Source organism: Schistocerca americana, chromosome 2 (assembly GCF_021461395.2).
Source record: "Schistocerca americana isolate TAMUIC-IGC-003095 chromosome 2, iqSchAmer2.1, whole genome shotgun sequence".
NCBI classification, from domain to species: Eukaryota; Metazoa; Arthropoda; class Insecta; order Orthoptera; family Acrididae; genus Schistocerca; species Schistocerca americana.
Genome location: NC_060120.1, coordinates 532,319,938 through 532,344,059, shown reverse-complemented (window position 1 = coordinate 532,344,059; position 24,122 = coordinate 532,319,938). Strand labels below are relative to the sequence as shown.

The window sequence follows — 24,122 nt, the reverse complement described above, 5'->3', positions numbered from 1 at the left end:
CACTATACATTTTTACTATTTTATTTTTGGCAAGAAGTGATTTTACAAAAATTGACTGGTTTTACAACAACAAAAAATTGCAGTCTAGCATTCAAGCATTCCTATCAGTAAAATAAATTTCAAATCAGGTGCAGTGAACACCTTAAAGCAGACTTAGTGCAAACTAAGTGTAAAGAAAATGAGTTTTTAGAAATTGTACTACATTCGGCAGCGTTTACATCACAGTTAAACATATAACTGAAATATACTGAGGCAAACAGAGCATGTGTCAAGGCATACACTTAAGTTTTAAACCTAATAATTTTATATAAATATACATTATAAGACAAATATTGTGATGCAAATAATCAATAATAATGTTTAATTCACACACAAAGCTAATTTCAATAGATAAGAAGTAAATCTTGAAGGATTTCTACAATAATAATTGTAATATTTTTAAAATATGGTTTCAGAATTACAACATCATTGCAGTAGATATAAATCTATGTTAAGGCTGTAAAAATCAGAACTCTGTCACGTTCATAAAATGTCATTTCAATAAAATTAATGACAATAGCTCACTCCAGATGACATTTCTTTAAAGAAAAAGCTGCAATGCATGTGGCAAGTAACTTGTGACAGATGTCGTCGTCTTTATTAGTTTTGCCAAACAGACTGTATGTTAAGATGTGGAACTGGCAAGTACAAGCTTTATTCACAAATATGCACAATCTTCTGACAAATTAAAGAGTAGGTATCCATTTCATCAACAAAATAATGTGGCAAAATGAACACAGTAGAGTCAGATACTCACATTTCTTCAACTATTGAAAAGAAAGTAGTGCAGCGATAATCATTTACTCTGAGGATGTACTACTCCTTTTCCCCATTCTTAAACCAAACCGAAAAAAAACCAGACATATAAATTTAAGAATAGATGTGAAAACGTTAGTATTCTGTTCACATACATTTCTTGTACAATTCACACACTCAACACATTCACTCACAATGAATATTCAGTTTATCCTGCCACTTTGTAAATAGGGCAGAAAACTAAATCGCAACATTTTATTTGTGGCAGCTGTAGGCCTCCTGGACTGTTCAGAGAGATGATTATGAGAGAGTAGGAGGGGAGAGGGAAAAGAAATTACACATAATGATCACTTACAAATTATTAAAAATCTATGCATTTTTTGGTCATGACCAGTTTAAGGCCACATCAAAGCCACTTAATATATTATGTGCAAGAAATGTATGCCACCATCTGAAGACAAGCTCTGATTTTAAACAAATAATGGCAACATAAATTAGAAACACTCTTGTGCAAACACACTAAATTGGAGAAGGATGAGGTAGAATATCAGCCAACATTTTTTTGGCATTTGACTGACATGATTTACAGAAAGGGCACAAAAACTATATCAGGATGACCAGAGATGATTTTGAACCCCACTCCTCCCAAATGAGAAAACATTGTCTTGACTGTGCATCATATCTTACGACAATCAACCAGTTCTTTCAAATTGAACTTCCCTCTTCAACATATCACACAATATGCAAAGGTACATTCACCAGCTGTACTTAACTTGTTGGTTATCCTGTAATGGTGATAAACAGTAAGGAACAACGCAAAACATCACAATGCCAATCCTCTATGCTCCTAATTCAGGATAATCTAATTTCTATTAACATATGTAGAGAGAGCACAGTTATCGCATATGCAACTGTCCTAGGCATTTTACAAGAAGATTATAGTAAGGGGCAAACTGCATGTCAGTAATTAGAAGATTTTACAATGAAGAGCATCTAATATGGTTTGGTGTCTGAGCAGGTGAACCTCTGACTATAAATTCACAGATTCGTGTTTCCATTCCATCCACACTGTCTTTTTTGTAAAGATGAGCATCAATTCTGGCAATACTTCCTACAAGTGATATGTGTAAGCTAGCTGCACTGGAAGTCAGCTTATGTATTAAACACTAATTGATCCTTTAGTGTAGGCTGCTCCAGCATACACGCCTACCTGAGCCGCTGCTGGACCCATGTGGGCAAACAATAGATGCAGAGGTAGTCTTGCAGCCAGGCCATAGCACATGTATCATATTCTGTGTGCACACGGACAAGGGGTGACCAAACAGTTTGTGCATGCACACAACAAGGGCAATAGGTGATTGCCTAAGAGCCACTCCCAATCATTCATGTCATGTTGTAAACAAATAGCACGCTAAAAGTGCTAGTCCGTATTTCCTTCGCCACATGCAGGAAGATTGTTGAGTGGCAACCTGCTGCCACTCAACCACCTTTCTGCATGTGGTGTGGTTCTGTTACCATTTCATTTCAAATAAGGACTAATTCTTTTAGTGTGCTATTTGTTTACATCATGACATAAACGATGGGGAGTGGCTCTAAAAAGTTACTTTTCGGTGATGATCTATTAAAAAGAATCTTTATCGCCTGAGGATTGGAACTGCCTGCATTAGTGGATGGGTAAGCTAGTTGTCATGACAGGAAAAGGTAATTACACCACATCAAAGAGACCCTCGAGTGGTAAAGCTACGTGATGTTCCAAATTAATCTTTTGGAGGCTGGCAGCTTTCCTTTGAGGGAAAAATTGCCTTTCATGATAAGAATGTTTCTTTTTTCTTCAGAACCCCTTAGAAGATGGGACCATAATTTCCAACTATCTAATAGCCCTTTGCACTGCTTTGGTTGTAATTTTCTATTTCATATTACTCTTCTACACACCCTCCTGCCTCGAACATGAAGAATTAACCATTTCAAAGCTTCAAAAACACCTCATAAATGCTGTTACATTTTCTTTATGTGTAAGATGGGGGCAGAAGATTGGGAAAGGAACTGCCTCGCATAAATATGTAGTACTGAGCGGGTTAGAAAAAGACATATACAGGTGGACTATAAATGGGGTGTGGACTATAAAAGAGAAAGAGAGAGAGAGAGAGAGACAAAAAATAATTAAATAATTGTGATGATAATGCAATTTCTACACCCACCTACCTCTCATCCCATCCCCTTTCATCACAATCACTAATCTGGAACACAAGTTAATTAATTTCAACAACCACCAGATGGTTATTATTAAAGTGCCATTACTGGATGTCCAGTGCGGGCTGTAATTACTGTATGACAGAGAAACTTGATAGATATGCTAATGTATTAGTGCAGAACCAATTTATGCTGGAAAAAAATTAGTTCCAATTTTGGCCACTAGGTGCAAATCTGCTGCTGTACAGCATCTCATCGACATCTCCAGGCATCTCATCGACATCTCCAGGGCTTACATTGAACAAATTGTGTAAGTGGCAGTTAATAATAAAATCAGCATTATGCCTTTCTCATTTGTTTGACCTTTTCTGACCACACCCCATTTATAGTCCACCTGTATATGTCTTTCTTGCATTCACAGCACCAGGCTAGCAACTGATTGCCATTTGGAACTAAGTTTTCTCCAGTGCAAATCGCTTCCACATTAATGCATTAGAATGTCTACCAAGTTTCATTGCCAAAAGATAATTACAGCCCACACTGGACCTCTATGAGTTGCTGCACTAGTTCCAAACAAGAAATTGCTTTTGTGTTTGCTGGAAATTATAAATACAACCGAAGCAAAAATAGCTCTTTAGGCAGTTTTCCATTTTCAGAAAGTACAACTGCATTATAAGTTCAGTTCCAAAAACACTCATGTCAAACAGTATCATAGGCACGTATTATGGTTTTCAGCTAAGTTAAACTTGGGAGGCTGCTTTTAAAATACAGGTGGAATTCTGTATTGGAGACATGTTACACGAATTCCTTTCCATCAGGTAAGAAGTGAATTCTATTCAAACTTGAATGTATTAGTTAATTAACTATTCTTCATGTATTGCAAAAGGTGTGACTCCTTTTAGGAAAAACAGCACAGTCCATGCCAGTATTTTAATTCTGGCCAGCACGATTGCCAAAAATGTTCCTTTAAAATAGCTAAACAAATGATTAATAATACAAAAGCAGCAAGAGATTTACATTCAGCAGTATACACATTATCTAATGTCTCACACACACACACACACACACACACACACACACACACACACACACACACACACACACACACACACACAGTCTCTCTGTAAAACTTTGCATAACACAAACTTTCTGTCTTTTACCATTTCAATAACATTACATTGACTAGTCTTATCAGTAAACATAGCAAGACCACAACTTCACATCATCAGATACTGACAAATCTCAGCATACTTTGTGCTTCAAAGTTTGCTGCGGAAAGTTAAATTACCATTTGCAAATATATTCTTAGGGTCAAGTTCTTTTTTGGTTGCTTGGTACAGTTCAACACCAGTCTCTGACACCTGATGAGGAAACCATTTAGCACGTAGTTTGCCAACACCATGGTGATGTGATATACTGCCCCCAGAAGCCAGGATTTCATCTCTTGCATGCTCTTCGAGTAACTCATATGTTGCAAGAGGATCTGCAAGTCCTTTGCTGCTGAAACCGAAGTAAAAATACACACAGCAGCCTGCATCATATGTCTGGGTAACACGGCACGATATCAGGAAGTTTTTAATTCCATGATCTGGAAACATAAGTAAAAAAAAATTGTTAATACAACAATGGAAAATCCTGGATGGAATACAAAATAATCGAAAAAGGAGCACTTTGCCACTGTTCATTCAAAGGAAACATTGACACAGTGGCTTCCATCAGGATGCGTCGTAAGACAGATTGAAGACACCTCAAATAAGGACCCTAGCTTTATGTTAGAAGCAATGAAAAGAACAAATTTCAGTAAGCCTCCCTTTTGCTAATACACTCTCCTATCATTTTGTATTCTTTAAAAAAACGTATTATTTTATTCCAAAGAACCAATTGCTGGTCCCATTAGAACAATGATATGATCTCTCTCTCTCTCTCTCTCTCTCTCTCTCTCTCTCTCTGACCCCCCCTTCCCCCTCCACCCCCATGTGTGTGTGTGTGTGTGTGTGTGTGTGTGTACGCGCGCACCCGTGCACACACGCACCTTTCCTCTGTGACTGAATCTTCCATTTTTGTTCTTTTTCTGAACTGCATTTTTTTTCTTTGACTAAGCCATCTTTATCTTTCACTTTCTCAGGTTACATCAACTCTAAACTGAAGCTGGCACAATGTTTACTAATGTACTTGAACTACCCCTCATCTTGGATGCCCCTCTTCCTAATAACACTTCAAGTCCTCTTTAACCTTGTGCCTCATCAATCAGCTACTCCCTCACCTTCCAGTCTTCCTTGCTCTTTCCAAACTCCAAATAATTATTCTTTCTTCTGTAGGCCAACAACCTATTTTGTGAAACATACTCAATTTTCACACACACTCATGGGGAACCATATTTTATTTTCTGCAAATTGTTTAACATGCATGTCAATACTGCCAAAAAGCAGACATTTAAAGTATTACTAAGCCTGTGCAAATAATTAAAATTAACATTATTTATTCAAATTTTTCATGACATCAGAATACCACCACCAAAATGAATGGTATTGAATTGTTCCATAGTAGTTTAATTTTTGTGGCCAGAGGGCCTAAATAATTGCTTACATTTCTTTGAGGAAATTATTCGCTTGACTAAATTAACCTACAAATAGTTCTTTATCTTTCCTGTGTGTCCCATTTTCTCTACATTTAATTACAATAATTTAATTTTTGTATAGAGTATGCTGAAACAGAATGCTTGTATCCATCCTAGATACTCATAAAAACTTGCTACCCGACCACAGGTTCATTGATTTCATTATGGAAAAAACCTCAAGTTCATTAGCCACTGGTTTTGTGTGGACAGAAAAAGAGTAGTCTTACACAGCAGTGAACAATCACCGAATAATCATAAAAGAGGTGCAGGCTATCAAAATATTGAAAACTTAACCCTCCTGTTACGGAAGAAGCAAATTACCCCACAATTGAGTCAGGCAGAGAGATATAAAAAGCACTAAATTCTTTAGGGACTGAAAATGAAGTGATGATTCTTAGTAAGGTTATTTAAAGTTTGTCTCAACAGTTGTTCAATGGCCAGAGTGACTTGTGTGTGCAACTGTGAATGCTGGTCATGGTTTAGTCAAAAGACAAATTGAGGCATCTTAGATGTCATTAACAAAACTTTCCATTTTTATGCTGTTGCTCATAAGTAATAGAAATAATATATGCTGCCTCTGTGTTAAGATACCATAAAACTCCAACAATCAGTCTTTTCTCCTTATCCCATCTGGTAAGTCTCCCCTGACCCAGGGTTCTGGCTGAATTTTTTGAACTGTACCCCTTTCCCTAAACCCCTCCAGGCCTTTTCCGTCCCCCCTCTTCCTTCCCCTTCAATTCTTTGCCAGGAGGAGGAGCCACTGGCGCCAAAAGCCTGCGAAAGTTAAACCCTTTTGTGTGTGTGTTCCCTGTCACGGTTGGTTAGTAGATTTTTTATCTATCCATTTACATTATAAACTAACCCATGTGTGACAAATAGAAACTAAAGGCTAGATAAAATTAAATTCACAAAACATTTAGTTAATGAATGCAGTGTTTGTCTGCCCAAGCACTGACTCTTAAATTTAGATCAATTATGCAGATTTTTGGTCTTGTAAAATGCCTCAGAAGTAACTGTTGATTCAGGTAAAAATCCATTCATCCAGGGAAGGATAAACTCTTCAAATTTGCCTAATATAGCAAGGACTATGCCTGTTGTTAATTTTCCTTGCAACATGCACTGGCCATTGAGACTAATAAATCAAGGTCTTACACAAAAAGTTTGCAATTGAAAACCAGTATCAACTATAAAAAAGTCTGTTGCACAACATAATCCAGATCTATGTTTAGATCATCATCTTTGAACTTTGGGTCTTCCTCTTATGATGTAAAAATCATAATCCTAATTACCTTTATTCACACACACATATCGCAGTCCGTCTGCTTCAAAATATCTGTCACATATCACCTCTCTCCTCTTTTTTACTAAATGACACAATTTCAAGAGTGTTCATCACTTCAACAATTACAGCTTGATCTATGGAAGGATTTGGTTCTTTTATATGACTTCTCACAGAATGAGCTTTGTAGTAAGTGGTTTCACTGTGGGCAATGTAGCATGGAGGCCAGTGAAGCCCTCTCCTGGATTTGCAGGACATAATGAAAGAGCAAACTGATAGAAGAACAGGAAGGGAGAATCTGTGCCACTCAGGTACATGTACAGAAAGCCAGATTGAAGCCAGGCAAGCTACAGTGGGAAACAGTGGAGAAGTGTCAACTGGAGTTAACAGAAAGACTATTAGGCAAAGGTAGGTATGGGGTACCACATCACCAGCATTTTTAATCCAAATGTAGGGATTAGTAAGATGTTGTCATCTTATTTTGGGGTACTGTGTAAGGATTTGGTAGGGATTGCAGACTTGTCATACAGGCAGTCAAGATTTATACCTTCTTCAAGAATATTTCTTTAATAATGGATATTAAAAGGGATATTCAATAAGTAATGCAACACTTTTCTTTTTAGCTAATTTCAGTTGAAAAAATGCTGAATTTTTTGTGGGATGCCATGGAAAATCCCACTTCTGCCCCTAGAATTTCATGAAGTTCTGCTAAGTGGTAGCACTGTCATAGCATTCAAAATGTCTGTAATGGAGGTGTGTTCCAAGTGGAGAGCTGTGACTGAGTTTCTTCTGGCAGAAAACCACAGCATGACAGGTATTCGTAGGTGTGTGCAGAAAGTGTACAGATACCTGGCAGTGAACAAAAGCACGGCGAGTCATTGGGTGAGTGAGGCGTCTGTCATCATTGCAACAAGGTCGCACAAATCTTTCTCCCATGTGCTGACCAACCACGCACAGCTGTGGCTCCTGCAGTATTGGGACCTGTGGACACTCTCATTGAAGGTGACTGGCAGATCACAAACACCTCACTGCTCCACTGGATGTTTCTGATAGTGGTGCTGACACACTCATCGACTAGTTGGGATATTATGTGTGGGCCTGCTGGTTTCCTTGTCACCTAACAGAGGACCATAAAGAGCAACGAAGGACACTCTGTGTGGAATTGCTTGCGCATTATGAGGCTGATTGTAATAATTTTTTATTGAACATCATCACAGGTGTTAAAATATGGGTTAATCGCTTTGAACTGGAAACAAAACAGCAACCCATGGAGTGACACCACAGCATCTCTCTTCCAAAGAAAAAGTTCTTCAAAGCCACATGCTCAGCCTGTAAAGTCATGGTAACAGTCTTCTGGTACCCTGAAGGGGTTATTCTGGTGCTGTTCTCCCTCACAGTACAACAATCAATTTTGAAGTGTACTGTGCTAGCCTTGGAGAACTGAAGAAACGACTTCACTGTGTTCATTGCCATAAAAATGCAAATGAATTTCTCATTCTCCATGACAATGCAACGCCTCACACAAGTTGTGCACCAGGGAGGAGCTCACATAGCTTCATCGACTGTCCTTCCTCATCCACCTATAGCCCAATCTCACACCTATCTTCCACCTGTTTGGCCCAATGAAGGATGTACTCTGCAGGAATACTTGCATACAATGAGTGGAGATTATGTTGAAATACACAAGAGTGGGGAACAATATGGTGTATAGAATCCTGAGTAAAGCCAACATTCTTTCAGAATAGAAAGTGTTGCATTACTTACTGAATGCCTCTTGTAGTTCAGTGAATGGGGAATTCAGACCACAAGGATTAGTGAGCTTGTCTCATAAAAACAGGAGAGCAATTAAGAGATGAAGTAGATAAACTGCAAATAGATTTTTACTTTAACATCATGTACATCTCAAAACATCATTTACATAGAAATACTTGTTACAGATAGCACAGTATTCAGAACTTCAAACAAAACTGACCACCTAAATATCGAGAAACATTCTGAGCATTGTGCTGTAGAAATCAAGCAGCCTAACATAACAACAGGCTTTAGTAACCATTCTCCAAGTCCAAAGGCAAGGGGATCATATTGTTGCTGTGGCCTTCAGTCCAGAGACTGGTTTGATACAGCTCTCCATGCTACTCTATCCCGTGCAAGCTACTTCAGCTCCCACTACCTACTGCAACCTATATACTTCTGAATCTGCGTAGTGTATTCATCTGTTGGTCTCCCTTGGCGATTTTTACCCTCTACGCTGCCCTCCAATACTAAACTGGTGATCCCTTGATGCCTCAGAATATACCCTACCAACCGATCCCTTCTTCTAGTCAAGTTGTGCCACAAATTCCTCTTCTCCCCAATTCTATTCAATACCTCCTCATTAGTTATGTGATCTAACGATCTAATCTTCAGCATTCTTCTGTAGCACCACATTTCGAAAGCTTCTATTCTCTTCTTGTCTAAACTATTTATCATCCATGTTTCACTTCCATGCATGGCTACACTCCATACAAATACTTTGAGAAACGACTTCCTGACACTTAAATCTATACTCGATGTTAACAAATTTCTCTTCTTTAGAAACACTTTCCTTGCCATTGCCAGTCTACATTTTATATGCTCTCTACTTCAACCACCATTAGTTATTTTGCTCCCCAAATAGCAAAACTCCTTTACTACTTTAAGTGTCTCATTTCCTAATCTAATTCCCTCAGCATCACCCGATTTAATTCGGCTACATTCCATTATCCCCATTTTGCTTTTGTTGATGTTCATCTTATATCCTCCTTTCGAGACACTTCCATTCCGTTCAACTGCTATTCCAGGCCGTTTGCTGCCTCTGACAGAATTACAATGCCATCGGAAAACCTCAAAGTTTTTATTTCTTCTCCATGGACTTTAATTCCTATCTGAATTTTTCTTTTGTTTCCTTTACTGCTTGCTCAATATAAAAATTGAATAAAATTGGGAATAGGCTACAACTGTGTCTCACTCCCTTCCCAACCACTGCTTCCCTTTCATACCCCCTACTCTTTATAACTGTCATCTGGTTTCTGTACAAATTGTAAATAGCCTTTGGCTCCCTGACATTTGATCCTTAAGGAGATCATATGTGGTGATCTTAAAAAATTTTGGTAATACTTCATGTACAGTGAGTGGTGTCATTAACCTTCTAACAACTTTTAATATCCAGAACATAGTAAAGGATTCAACTAGAATAACATGCAGTTCAAGCAACTGTATAGATGCAATATTCCGGGACCCAGTAAATCTCCCATTTTTTAAAGCCGTGAACTATCCAATGTACTGTCTGACCATCAGTGTACCTTGTTACAGCTTAGTTTAGGGCAAACAGAAGTTAAGTCATCATCTACTTTCATCCACAGAAGGCAGATCAAAAACAATAACAATATTGACATGTTTAAAAAATCTACTTAAACTGAAATCCTGAGATATTATTTACAAGGAGGGTAATGTAGATAAAAAAAAAAAGAAAAAAAAAAACACTATTCCTTAACGTATTGGGTCTTCATTACAATACAGCCTTCCCAGAAAAACAAATCGAAGTACAACATCTAGCCAGGAAAACTGATAATAGCTGGATCACAAGTGTATAAGAATGTCATGTAGGACCAAGAGGTCCTAGCATAGTATAGTATAAAAACAGATAATTTAAATTTCCACAGTTATTTCAAACTGTACAAGAAGGTCCTCCATAAATAACTATCTAAAGCAAATCAACAAGAATATAAAGTCTACATAAATGATTCTGATAATTTACAAACTGACGTAAAACTGGAAACATCTGAATCTCTTCAATATAATGGCCAACAAACAACAGCCACCAAATATATTTGTGATACACTCAATAAATATTTCTCTGGAAATGCTAGCTGTGTCCATACAGATAAACTATTGTGTAAACTGAATAGCCTCTGCTATGCCTGTGAACTGTGTACTTGGCACTAGTTAACTCAGTCATCCCTTCTGGCATTCCTTTCTGGGAAATAACACATAAGCAAATATTTGTTACGCAAAACTGAATTGCCAAGATCACGGTTCTAGTACCACCACATACACCTACCAAGCCAATCTTTAAAGAACTGGGAGTATTACCTGATCCACACATTTACATTGCAGAGACTCAGTTATAAATAAGAATCTCCACCTCTTTTAAACAAATAATGGCATGAAACTTCCGGGCAGATTAAAACTACTTCTGCCAGTAGCTGTGAGGATGGGGCGTGAGTCGTGCTTGGGTAGCTCAGATGGTAGAGCACTTGCCCGCAAAAGGCAAAGGTCCCGAGTTCGAGTCTCGGTCCGGCACACAGTTTTAATCTGCCAGGAAGTTTCATATCAGCACACACTCCACTGCAGAGTGAAAATCTCATTCTGGAAATAATGGTGTGCATGATCATCAAACCTGTGGTGATGATAAGATTCATCTGACAATACAAAGATTCAGTAAATGCCACGGCAGTGTGACACACAAGGGCAGTATATTCCACAACAAATTACCTTGCTCAGTTCAAAATACTAATAAATCTTTCAGAAAGAAAGTTACCAACACAATGTTCTAGCACTGTTTTTATTCTGTTGCAGAATTCGTGGAGACTAACTTATATCACCTGTATCTTCAATTTTGTCAAAAATGAATTAAACATGTATGTGGTTAAATAATAATAATAATAATAATAATAATAATAATAATAATTCTCTTGTTGGCATTGTGCTTTAAAACAGAGATTGCTGCTGAGAAACTATTGTAATGTAAATGTACACTCCTGGAAATGGAAAATAGAACACATTGACACCGGTGTGTCAGACCCACCATACTTGCTCCGGACACTGCGAGAGGGCTGTACAAGCAATGATCACACGCACGGCACAGCGGACACACCAGGAACCGCGGTGTTGGCCGTCGAATGGCGCTATCTGCGCAGCATTTGTGCACCGCCGCCGTCAGTGTTAGCCAGTTTGCCGTGGCATACGGAGCTCCATCGCAGTCTTTAACACTGGTAGCATGCCGCGACAGCGTGGACGTGAACCGTATGTGCAGTTGACGGACTTTGAGCGAGGGCGTATAGTGGGCATGCGGGAGGCTGGGTGGACGTACCGCCGAATTGCTCAACACGTGGGGCGTGAGGTCTCCACAGTACATCGATGTTGTCGCCAGTGGTCGGCGGAAGGTGCACGTGCCCGTCGACCTGGGACCGGACCGCAGCGACGCACAGATGCACGCCAAGACTGTAGGATCCTACGCAGTGCCGTAGGGGACCGCACCGCCACTTCCCAGCAAATTAGGGACACTGATGCTCCTGGGGTATCGGCGAGGACCATTCGCAACCGTCTCCATGAAGCTGGGCTACGGTCCCGCACACCGTTAGGCCGTCTTCCGCTCACGCCCCAACATCGTGCAGCCCGCCTCCAGTGGTGTCGCGACAGGTGTGAATGGAGGGACGAATGGAGACATGTCGTCTTTAGCGATGAGAGTCGCTTCTGCCTTGGTGCCAATGATGGTTGTATGCGTGTTTGGCGCCGTGCAGGTGAGCGCCACAATCAGGACTGCATACGACCGAGGCACACAGGGCCACACACCGTTGGGTGGCTTGCGGAGTATCAATGTAGATGTAGAACACCCGGCATCATGGTGTGGGGAGCGATCTCCTACACTGGCCGTACACCACTGATGATCGTCGAGGGGACACTGAATAGTGCACGGTACATCCAAACCGTCATCGAACCCATCGTTCTACCATTCCTAGACCGGCAAGGGAACTTGCTGTTCCAACAGGACAATGCACGTCCGCATGAATCCCGTGCCACCCAGTGTGCTCTAGAAGGTGTAAGTCAACTACCCTGGCCAGCAAGATCTCTGGATCTGTCCCCCATTGAGCATGTTTGGGACTGGATGAAGCGTCGTCTCACGCGGTCTGCACGTCCAGCACGAACGCTGGTCCAACTGAGGCGCCAGGTGGAAATGGCATGGCAAGCCGTTCCACAGGACTACATCCAGCATCTCTACGATCGTCTCCATGGGAGAATAGCAGCCTGCATTGCTGCGAAAGGTGGATATACACTGTACTAGTGCCGACATTGTGCATGCTCTGTTGCCTGTGTCTATGTGCCTGTGGTTCTGTCAGTGTGATCATGTGATGTATCTGACCCCAGGAATGTGTCAATAAAGTTTCCCCTTCCTGGGACAATGAATTCACGGTGTTCTTATTTCAATTTCCAGGAGTGTATATTCTGCCCTTTAAAGCACACATATTATTTATGAATGTATGTAACAGAAAGGTTTATGCTCCTTCAGCTACGTATTGCTATAACCTGTACCCCTAATCATGAATGTGATTTTGTGGATAAATACATGAATAAAGTAAGGCACAAAGGTTCTTCTAGGTCAGAATCAGGAACCTTGTCATAAGATGTGCCAAGTTTCCTTCACTTTTCGACTCACACATGAAAACAGTAGCACAGTTATAGATAATTTCTTCAGAGATTGTTTTGTAATTGAAAGAGCGCATTGTGAGAAATACTAGTAATGGCCTGTAAGCTCATAGGTTACTGATGTTGTCCCATATCAAGACCATTGCCACAAGAAAAGAGGTGCATTTTCTGAAGAAAACACATGTTTTGGGTTTCCTGCAGACACGGTTCTGCTACAGTATGGACAACAGGTGCAACACGGTATGTGGCTGAAATGGTGTAGTGACTGGAAAAATACTCCAAAGTTGAAGTATGTGGGACAGTATAAGTCTTGTGGGCAAAACATCTGAGTTGCACACAAATTCACTGTGAAAGTCTGGTAGTACAGGATATGGACCAAATGCAATGTTGTGTCGAGCCACAGTGAAATGGTGCCACCAATCTGACCACGTCACATAGGCATGAGTGATGCTGATCAGAAAGGAAGGGCATCAACATTGACCACAGACAACAATATCCATTCAATGGTGGAGCTGAATTGTGGCAGTTGTATACCCTGCAGTGATGATGATGCCCTCACAGCACTTGCCATATGGTCCTGTGAGCAAGTAGTAGACATCTATCTTCGAGGAATCGAGCAACTGGTTCTGACCATAGTTATTCTGAAAAATAGCATGAGGTATCCGTGTCACTTTAAAGCCGTAATAATGTGTAACTTGCTTTTTTAAATCAAACCTGCATCATTTTCTTTGACAGTTCATTTCATTAAATGAAGCAGACACAAACACAGTTATTAACGGAGGAGAAAATGGCAGCTGTATCATTACGTGAAGAACAGTCACTGCCAAGTTCAGAATTTCACATCAATAGGCCCATTGCAAAGCATTAAAGAATGCAAAAAGACATGCTAAAATAATGCATTAAGTCAAGACAAAGGGGAGCTCTCAGAACACAATTCCATAAGATCAGTTGTTACATAAATATCAGGGCAGAATGTGGACACTCAACATTTCACATATTCTGTGTGTGTGGAAATAATAATATCAGTGATCAAATAACATTCTATAATCATTTCCTGTTGATACATTTCAAGTTAAATCAAATTTTATAGATACACCAAGTACACAGAACATTTAAAATCTGGTATTCTGAGACAGTGTCACATGCAGTTACAGGGAACCAGCAAATAAGAAATTTAAAGTATTATTCTATTGCCAAAGAGCAAAATGCTTGTGAGTATGATTAAATATCATTTATTAAGAGCAGTGCAACATATGGAAGTCCTGCACTCAGTTACATCTACTATGCCTCTTTCAGATGCTCCCAATTTCCCAATAATTCAAGTACTTATCAGTAAACACACTTTATACAAGGAAGAAAAAGATAATGTAAACAATTGCAGGTCAATATTCTTGTTACCAATGTTCTCAAAAGTTTTGGGATGGTAGAAGTAAGAGAGTAGTAACACATCTCAGTATACACAATGAGCCATCAGATTTTCTGTTTGGCTTCAGGAAAGGAACATACACCAAGAATGCAATTTATTCTTCTGTATGTCAGGAACTAATAGGGTTAACTGATTTGCTAGTACCATTAGGCACCTTCTCTGACATAACGAAAGTATTTGATTGTGAGCTACTTGGAAAATAACAGAAAATTGAAAAACAGAACATTGGTTCAGGGAGGGTGAGAGGTATAGGGTTCTATTCTGTCCACAATTTTTCTTAACTGGTATCAATAACTATCCACTAAACATGGCATGTGATTCAATAACATTTCTACCTTCAGATAACAAGACTCATTGTGCAAGACATGAAATGTAATTTAAATAATTTAGAAGGAAAGGTACTAGATAACAGTGGCTCATGACTTAGCCCATGACATTCAGGAAAGAGATTGACACTTAACTGAACAACACAATGCATACAGTTTCTGACATGGAACTCTTGAAATGAAATTTCAGCGTCACAAGATGGTCAAGTTAGTGAAGTTGAGCATTGTTAATTAAAATTTCTGGGCTAAGAGGCTGTGGTTGAACAGTAGAAATTCTTCCCCCTGACATTTTCTTGCCAACTGCAGCCAACATCTTCTGAGGTGAGTCAATGACTGGCTGCTGGGATGTGAAGGTCCACTTTATATGCAGTGCATAGAGGGCACCACCACATCATGAGAAGTTTAACATTTTAAATTTTGAAGTATCAATTTTGAGGGTTTGAGAGAGACTAAAAGCTGTTACCTCTACTATTTCTGATACTGAAACATCAAATATTGTTTACTTTCACTCCATTATATCTTATGGTATCATGCTGTTATCTTGTAATCACAATCAAATCCACATCTCAAAACTGAGTCATCGATAAAGTACAGCACTTAACACTGAAAGTGCATTTATTATGACACCAATGTACAGACAGAAGAGAATGCACCACCCTGGATGGGGTGTCTGCTATTTATACAAACCTAAAATATTCCAGAATATACAAACATTACAGAAATAACAAACTTTAAGAACCTCCTAGATGGGTTTGAACTAGTGAGCCAGAACACATCATCCAATGATGCTAAGTGCTTTGCTACAATGCATGCAGCACAGCTTATGGCATTGCTCGCTCTCCTGCAGAAAGAGTGACCTCCCTCTCATTGGACCTAAAACAGCTACCTGGATCTAGATCTCTTTAATGGTCCTCTGCAAAGCAGCATTGGTTGATCCTCACATTGTAATCATGTTATCACATAATTTTCACTATAATGATCATAAAAGGTAGCTCCTTCCCCTCACTACTGAAGTTTCACTGTCATCGAGTGGGTCTTCAGTTTCCTTGATGAAAAGAACACATTATCTATCTGTGCTCCAGGACTGTAATAGGTCTTCAAACATGGATTGTGTGTCTGCACTTTTGTCTTCTTCGTATGTGATCTCCAACAAGCAACGAAGGATACAATATGGCCCAAAGTAGCACTTTGGTAACCTTTCTGATAGTTCCACTTCCTGCACAGCCACAAAAAGACATGTAAAGTCCCAGGGTAGTATCTCATTGGCTGGGGCTTGGCATCATGTATAGTGCTCTCATTCCTCTCTGAGTGTCCATGGTCCATCTGCAATCCAGATTTCTTGGTTATTTGCCCTGGTGAAGAAATGTTTCACGTAGTCATTCTGAGTACTGTGCAGTTGAAATGGGAACAATGTACATGACATAGTTTAAGCCTCATGATCATGGAACGGAAAGAACAATGTGAAGCTTGTAGTGTTTCACTTCTCTGTGTTATATGCGACTGTCACAACAGGCATTATTTTACCCCAATCTCTCTTTTTGACATCAACGTACATGCAGAGTGCATCTGCCAACATATTATTAAGGTGTTTTGTAAGGCCATTCATTTGTGGCTGTTAGACCATTGTCATCTTATAAATAACTTTGCATTGTGAAATTACCTCCGATACTAGACTCAACTTTAAAGCTTCCACATGAACAGAGATCACCTCTCTGGGTACTCCGTGCTTCAAAATGATATTTTCTACAAGGAACTTCGCTACTTCCAAAGCTTCAGCAGTAGGCACAGCTTTGGTGACCATGTGCTTCCTTTACTGGCATTCCTTACAGTGGCTCACGTAGTGTAACAAACCAGTAGAGATCTGGCCAGTTATTCCTGCATCCGATACTGTCTAGAGTCGCCACGAATCCCAGAAGATGAGACTCTGAAGCGGCATTGAAAACCTTCAGGATAGCTGGCCATGGATGTGCTGGGACAATGAGCAATCCCTTCCACAAACTGGATCATAGTTCCTCTTATATGATGTTCTGTTCATTAACTGGAATCCTCCTTTGGTCAGCTCCACCTTCTTCAGGACTCCTATGATTTTCAGCAATGCTGGATCTTCCCCATGTCCAGCAGCAATGCCATTTCCAGCAAGTACTGATATTTTGCTGTGCTCCATCAAAGGATTCCTTGAAAGGCAATCAGAGTCCTTGTGTCTGTGTGTTTTCATGTACCACTGTGGCATCGTACATCTGAAGCCTCAGTGTCCATCTCATCAATTGACTTAATGGATCCTTCAGGGTATACAGTAAAGTGATTTGTGGTCAAGGAAGTGTGATTGGTGGAAAACATGATCTGTCATCCTCTTGGCCTTGATGATAGCATGCACTAATACAATATTTTGCGGTTGGCAGTTTTGATGTTTTGCTGATACAAACTTGCAAGGCAGGACCAAATAATTGTGATTCATCCCCCCTTGTGTTGTCTGGGTGCTGAAAGACAGTGTGGATTTTCTTCCAAACTGCTGAAATAATCTGAAAGAATTTCATGTTTTAATCCTGAATGAAATCGTCTTATTACAATTACTCAGTACTTCCATTCACAATACTGAACTGACAATTCATTAGATTTTGCTTATCACACTGTTTGCATGGCAGTTGTTACAAGCCTTTTCTCTGTAGCTGCAAAACACCTCCCAGCTGTGAAGTCAAGAAACAAGCACCCCCACAGCAGGTGGAGATGCTAACTCGTCATCCCACCTTGTAGATGTAATGTGCCCAAGTCTTTCACCACACCTGCATATACCACAAACCATTCTTCCCACAGCATGACATCCAAAACTTAACAATTGATAAAATAAACTTCCTTCAATTCTCATGAGCATCTTTCATCATTATGGAGGCTTGAGAGATGTTTCAGCTCTGATTCTTGGGTAATCTCTTTATGAAGGTCCTTGATTTCAAGAAGACTCACTAGAACTGACAGTACTGTCTATAGCACTAACTGCGTTAGGTTCAAATATTTGCGACAGTACATTTTTTCTGCATATTTCCCACCTAATTACCTAGATTGTGGTTCTTTTTATTCATGTGACAGAAATTGCTTTCCTTTTTCTTCAGAAACTTATCTGGATAATGACCACCCTCATTGTTGTCATTCATGTGACACCCCCACCCCCCGTGTGTAGTAGCCTCATTCTTTATTTAGTGTATACAATCCTTCAATAAAAGTTAATAGATCATTAACATTTGTCCATCACCAACACCAGGCTTCCTTTCTTACATAATAAGGATGTCTTATTACTAATAATTTTACTAAATGTGTCAGTTCTAATGAGCTGTCCAAGTATTTCAACACAGTCAAATGCCATTCAAAGTATTTCTTATAATGACCTCATGTACACTCCCGGAAATTGAAATAAGAACACCGTGAATTCATTGTCCCAGGAAGGGGAAACTTTATTGACACATTCCTAGGGTCAGATACATCACATGATCACACTGACAGAACCACAGGCACATAGACACAGGCAACAGAGCATGCACAATGTCGGCACTAGTACAGTGTATATCCACCTTTCGCAGCAATGCAGGCTGCTATTCTCCCATGGAGACGATCGTAGAGATGCTGGATGTAGTCCTGTGGAACGGCTTACCATGCCATTTCCACCTGGCGCCTCAGTTGGACCAGCGTTCGTGCTGGACGTGCAGACCGCGTGAGACGACGCTTCATCCAGTCCCAAACATGCTCAATGGGGGACAGATCCAGAGATCTTGCTGGCCAGGGTAGTTGACTTACACCTTCTAGAGCACGTTGGGTGGCACGGGATACATGCGGACGTGCATTGTCCTGTTGGAACAGCAAGTTCCCTTGCCGGTCTAGGAATGGTAGAACGATGGGTTCGATGACGGTTTGGATGTACCGTGCACTATTCAGTGTCCCCTCGACGATCACCAGTGGTGTACGACCAGTGTACGAGATCGCTCCCCACACCATGATGCCGGGTGTTGGCCCTGTGTGCCTCGGTCATATGCAGTCCTGATTGTGGCGCTCACCTGCACGGCGCCAAACACGCATACGACCATCATTGGCACCAAGGCAGAAGCGACTCTCATCGCTGAAGACGACACGTCTCCATTCGTCCCTCCATTCACGCCTGTCGCGACACCACTGGAGGCGGGCTGCACGATGTTGGGGCGTGAGCGGAAGACAGCCTAACGGTGTGCGGGACCGTATCCCAGCTTCATGGAGACGGTTGCGAATGGTCCTCGCCGATACCCCAGGAGCAACAGTGTCCCTAATTTGCTGGGAAGTGGCGGTGCGGTCCCCTACGGCACTGCGTAGGATCCTACGGTCTTGGCGTGCATCCATGCGTTGCTGCGGTCCGGTCCCAGGTCGACGTGCACGCGCACCTTCCGCTGACCACTGGCGACAACATCGATGTACTGTGGAGACCTCACGCCCCACGTGTTGAGCAATTCGGCGGTACGTCCACCCAGCCTCCCGCATGCCCACTATACGCCCTCGCTCAAAGTCCGTCAACTGCACATACGGTTCACGTCCACGCTGTCGCGGCATGCTACCAGTGTTAAAGACTGCGATGGAGCTCCGTATGCCACGGCAAACTGGCTGACACTGACTGCGGCGGTGCACAAATGCTGTGCAGCTAGCGCCATTCGACGGCCAACACCGCGGTTCCTGGTGTGTCCGCTGTGCCGTGCGTGTGATCATTGCTTGTACAGCCCTCTCGCAGTGTCCAGAGCAAGTATGGTGGGTCTGACACACCGGTGTCAATGTGTTCTTTTTTCCATTTCCAGGAGTGTATTATTATAATATTTATAATCTAATAACTCAGACATCAATTTCTCTTGTGTACTTGATGACCAGTACTTTCTTTTAAATTTCTTTTGAAAAACTTTCCATCATTTGAAATCCTCTGTCTGTGCTGTTTCTCATTCCACTGCATCACCTACTAGTTAACTGAGTACAACATTATCTTTTTTGAGTCTTCCCACTTCTTGGGATCTGAAGAACACCATAAAAAAAGTCTGGATGTACTTCCCCATCTGGTTTAAATTTTGGAAATTGTTTAGGCAAGTCCAGTCCAGTTCCTGATTGTAGTTCCTCTAACAAATCTCCCGAAATACCAATATTATCAGTAGTCTGCCTTCTGCTAAGTTCTATTTCAGTTTTTTTTCTAATTCATGCCAGAGCTTTTGAAACTCCCTTTGATTTTCTATATTAACCCCCACAGAGTTACATATAATATGAGGAGAGTCCATTCTTTCTTGTACTTTTTATTCCACTAATTGTTGTAACAGATCTTTCAAACTAATAAATGCATTCAGTGCACTTAATACTCACTAGACCCATTACTCTGCTCTAATGTCTCTATCCTTTTGCGTCTCATTTTCTCATTAATGTTTGTAAATTAATGTTTAGTGAAATCTTTTATTTGTTTCATTTCATCAGTTACCTCTTGAAACTCACTCCTGACTAAGTCACATTCTTTAAATTATCTCGGTTTGTAACTTCTTGGGTGAGATGACACAGTTGTATGTAAACTTTCTAACCCTTCCCCTTGGATTTTGGTATTACTTCTAATTTTTTTAATATTTCCGGTAAACCACCTTCCATATTGTGTGTAGTTACTGGCATACAATATAGACAACAATTATTTGCACTTAATAGAACTTAAGGGGATACGGAATCGGATTTTGGGTTAAAAAATCGAATTTTTTTTTATTGGCGTATTATATTCTGCCATGTTTCCTCTTTAAAATGACGTATCATACATAGCTCTACTACAATTATAACTATTTTATTTTTATATATTTGTGAGATCAGGTATTGCGCTTTAGTTATACACGTCTCTCGTGGCTGACCATGAACTTTTTGGCAGTACCTTTAAAGTGACATGAATTCAAATATCCCGGTTTCCAGCGACTATTTATACACTAGTTGCCCGAAAATGTTTCTCTCTGGTTTCCTCAAGTTACTCTTTGACTTTGTGGCGGGACTGTTTTGTAAACAGTGTGATATAAGAAAGTAGTTGTTGTTGAGTTATTTCGTATTTAGTGCTTCATTTTTCGCAGTGAAAATGCCTAGAGCTAAAGCAAAAGTATTTAAAAAGCGTGTGAACTGGCAAAAGAAAAGAAATAATGATTCATTAGCAAAGCAAAGCAGTTCATCATCATCACTGTTGGAAAATGTGAATCCACTTATTACTGATTTGCCGAACGAACTTACACCAAATGAAAACAGTGCTTCTCATAAAAAACTAAGAGATTTGGAAGAGAAATATAATTTACTTGATAGAGGGAATGAAGTTTTTGAACTCATTGATACGAATATATTGTGTGAAGCTCTTGAAAACAGTTTGTGCTGCAAAAAATGTCATGGAAACGTTTCTCTGAAAGTAGAATCCCATGTTGGCCTGGCTGCCCAGTTTAATTTAATATGCAGTGTTTGTAAATACAGCTGTAAGTTTCCAAGTTCGGTTTCAGTAACTGTAAATAATGGATACAAGAAAACTGAACTTTATAGTGTAAATATTAGGTTAGTTTATGGATTGCGAGCAATTGGTAAGGGCAAAGCAGCTGGTGATATGCTATGTGGTGTTCTAAATCTTCCAAGTGCACCTTCAAAGTTTGAAGCTTACAATTATGTACTAGGATCTGCAGTTGAAGATGTAGCACAGAAGTCAATGCAGGTTGCTGTGGAAGAAGCAGTGGAAGAAAATGACGGCAGTCGTGACCTCACAGTGGCGTTTGATGGCACGTGGCAGAAAAGGGGCCACACCTCCAACAATGGTGTTGTAACAGCAACTAGTGTTGATACTGGCAAGGTTATTGATGTTGCAATAATGTCTAAATACTGTAGGTGCACAGGCAGGCTGAAAAATGAACACAGTGATGACTGTATTGCTAATTATTATGGTAGTAGTGGTGGCATGGAGGTTGCTGGGGTGAAGAAAATTTTTCATCGCTCTTCACAGTGGTATAATGTTCGCTATGTCAAATATCTGGGAGATGGTGACTCTAAAGCATTCAAAGAAGTTTTGGAAAGCAAACCATATGGGAACAGTGTCAATATAAGCAAACTTGAATGTATAGGACATGTGCAGAAGAGAATGGGTGCCAGGCTGAGAAGGTTAAAATCAGTTATGAAAGGGAAAAAACTAGATGATGGGAAAACCTTGGATGGCAGAGGAAGATTGACTGATTCCATAATAGACCACATTCAGAACTGCTATGGCCTTGCAATCAGGCAAAATACAGGCAATCTTGAAGAAATGAGGAGAGCTATATGGGCTTTATATTTCCACACCGCATCCACGGATGAGCATCCACAACATGGTTTGTGCCCCAAAGGTGAAAACAGCTGGTGTAAATACAATAGGGGACTAACAACAGGAGAGAAATACATTCACCACCACAGTCTACCATCAGCCATCATGGCAGAAATAAAGCCCATTTTCAGAGATCTGGCTGACAGAAGTCTTCTGATGAAATGTCTTCACGGAAAAACGCAGAACCCCAACGAGTGCTTGAATAGTGTGATATGGCATCGTCTCCCAAAAACAGTGTTTGTCGGAATTAATACACTACATTTTGGTGTGTATGATGCTGTGGCAACCTTCAATCTTGGAAATATAACTAAATGCCAGGTCCTTCAAAAGTTGGGTATGTGTGTTGGTTCCCGTACGGTACGTGCTATGTTCTTTTTAGATCAGCACAGACTAAGGCATGCTGATAATATAATCAAGACATTAGTGAAAAAAGCAAGACAGGTGCAGAGGGGTGCCAAAAGAAGACTTGAAGATGATTATGAAGACTGTGAAGGGGGTATTAGCTACGGATCAGGAATGTTTTAATCTTCTTTCTCCGTTTCCCGTAAGTTTACTTTTTACTTCATCTAGGAACATTATCTCAGGTACTGGTCAACCTAGAAGTCTGAAATTTTTATGACGTAGTGACATAGGTCCCTATTACATACTGAAACAACGATTTTTTAATTACTTGATTTACAAAAGACTTAGGGGTGATAGTCTAGTAAAAAGCGATGGAAAAAATTTACTTAAAAATAAATGTACAATATCTCTGTAAGAAAATACTTTGACAATAAACTGTTGTTTCAGTATTGTTGTAACATATGAATGCACATACAGTAAAATTTTTACCTCTCTGTCTCCAGTAGTTTGTGAGAAAATGTTCCCTATAGTAGGCATATATTAACATTGCGGGGATAGGTGATTCCGTATCCCCTTAAGGCACTATGTTTAGACACGCTATACAAAAACAGTGAACTTAGTTTATCCAACCATACAATGAAAAAAGGAAACTGGGTTTCAAGCTGAGGACAGCTCAATGGATAATTCAAGTAGCTTGCAGCACTGATAACTCTTCATTAAAATTCTCTCTTCTCAATTTAATTGACATTAATGTTTGTTGTGAATGTAAATCAGTTCGTAGAATTGCATGACATGCATACTATAGTGTTTCGTCTGTTGTTGACATCAGCTGCCCAGAGCGATGACATATTTTTTTGTTTTCTCAACGTCATCTAGTTCCAATTACCATTCCCTTCCTTCAGTACCTCTATCTCAAGTGTTGCTCTAGGGCACCAAATCAAGTAAACTCTGTTCAAGGAAGTGTGATTGGTAGGAATTATAATCTGTCACCCTCTTGACCTCAATGAGGACATGTACTAATAAAATTTCTTGCGGTAGCCTATTTTGCTGCCTTGCCAATTCAGACCCACCAGGCAGGTGTTCCAAGCAGTAGTTTGTGGACTTTGTCACCTCTTTTCTTGTTTGGGCACTGAAAAAGAATGGAGATTTTCTTCCAATTACTTAAACAACTCTGAAGAATTCCACGTTGAACTCTTTTATTAATTCTTCTTAATACAATAATTCATTGCTCCCATTCATAATAACTTTCACACTCTTCACACCATTTACATTGTTGTCATAACAATGGCTGAGAAACACCACGCCATGACACTCCAGAACTAAAAGGCAATCTTCCTCAATTGCAGAGTAGTTCCTCTTGGACACCA

At 40.1% G+C, this 24,122-nt stretch overlaps 1 protein-coding gene across 1 annotated transcript in view; it reads right to left on the bottom strand.

Moving 5' to 3' along the window:
- Positions 1-7: 7 nt before the first annotated feature.
- LOC124594903 (alkyldihydroxyacetonephosphate synthase) overlaps positions 8-24,122 on the bottom strand; it is a 246,184-nt gene continuing 222,069 nt past the window's right edge. The window contains exon 12 of the mRNA XM_047133378.1: positions 8-4,573. Coding sequence (XP_046989334.1) covers positions 4,245-4,573 — 329 coding nt within the window. The 3' untranslated portion in view covers positions 8-4,244. The remainder of the gene's footprint in view (positions 4,574-24,122) is intronic.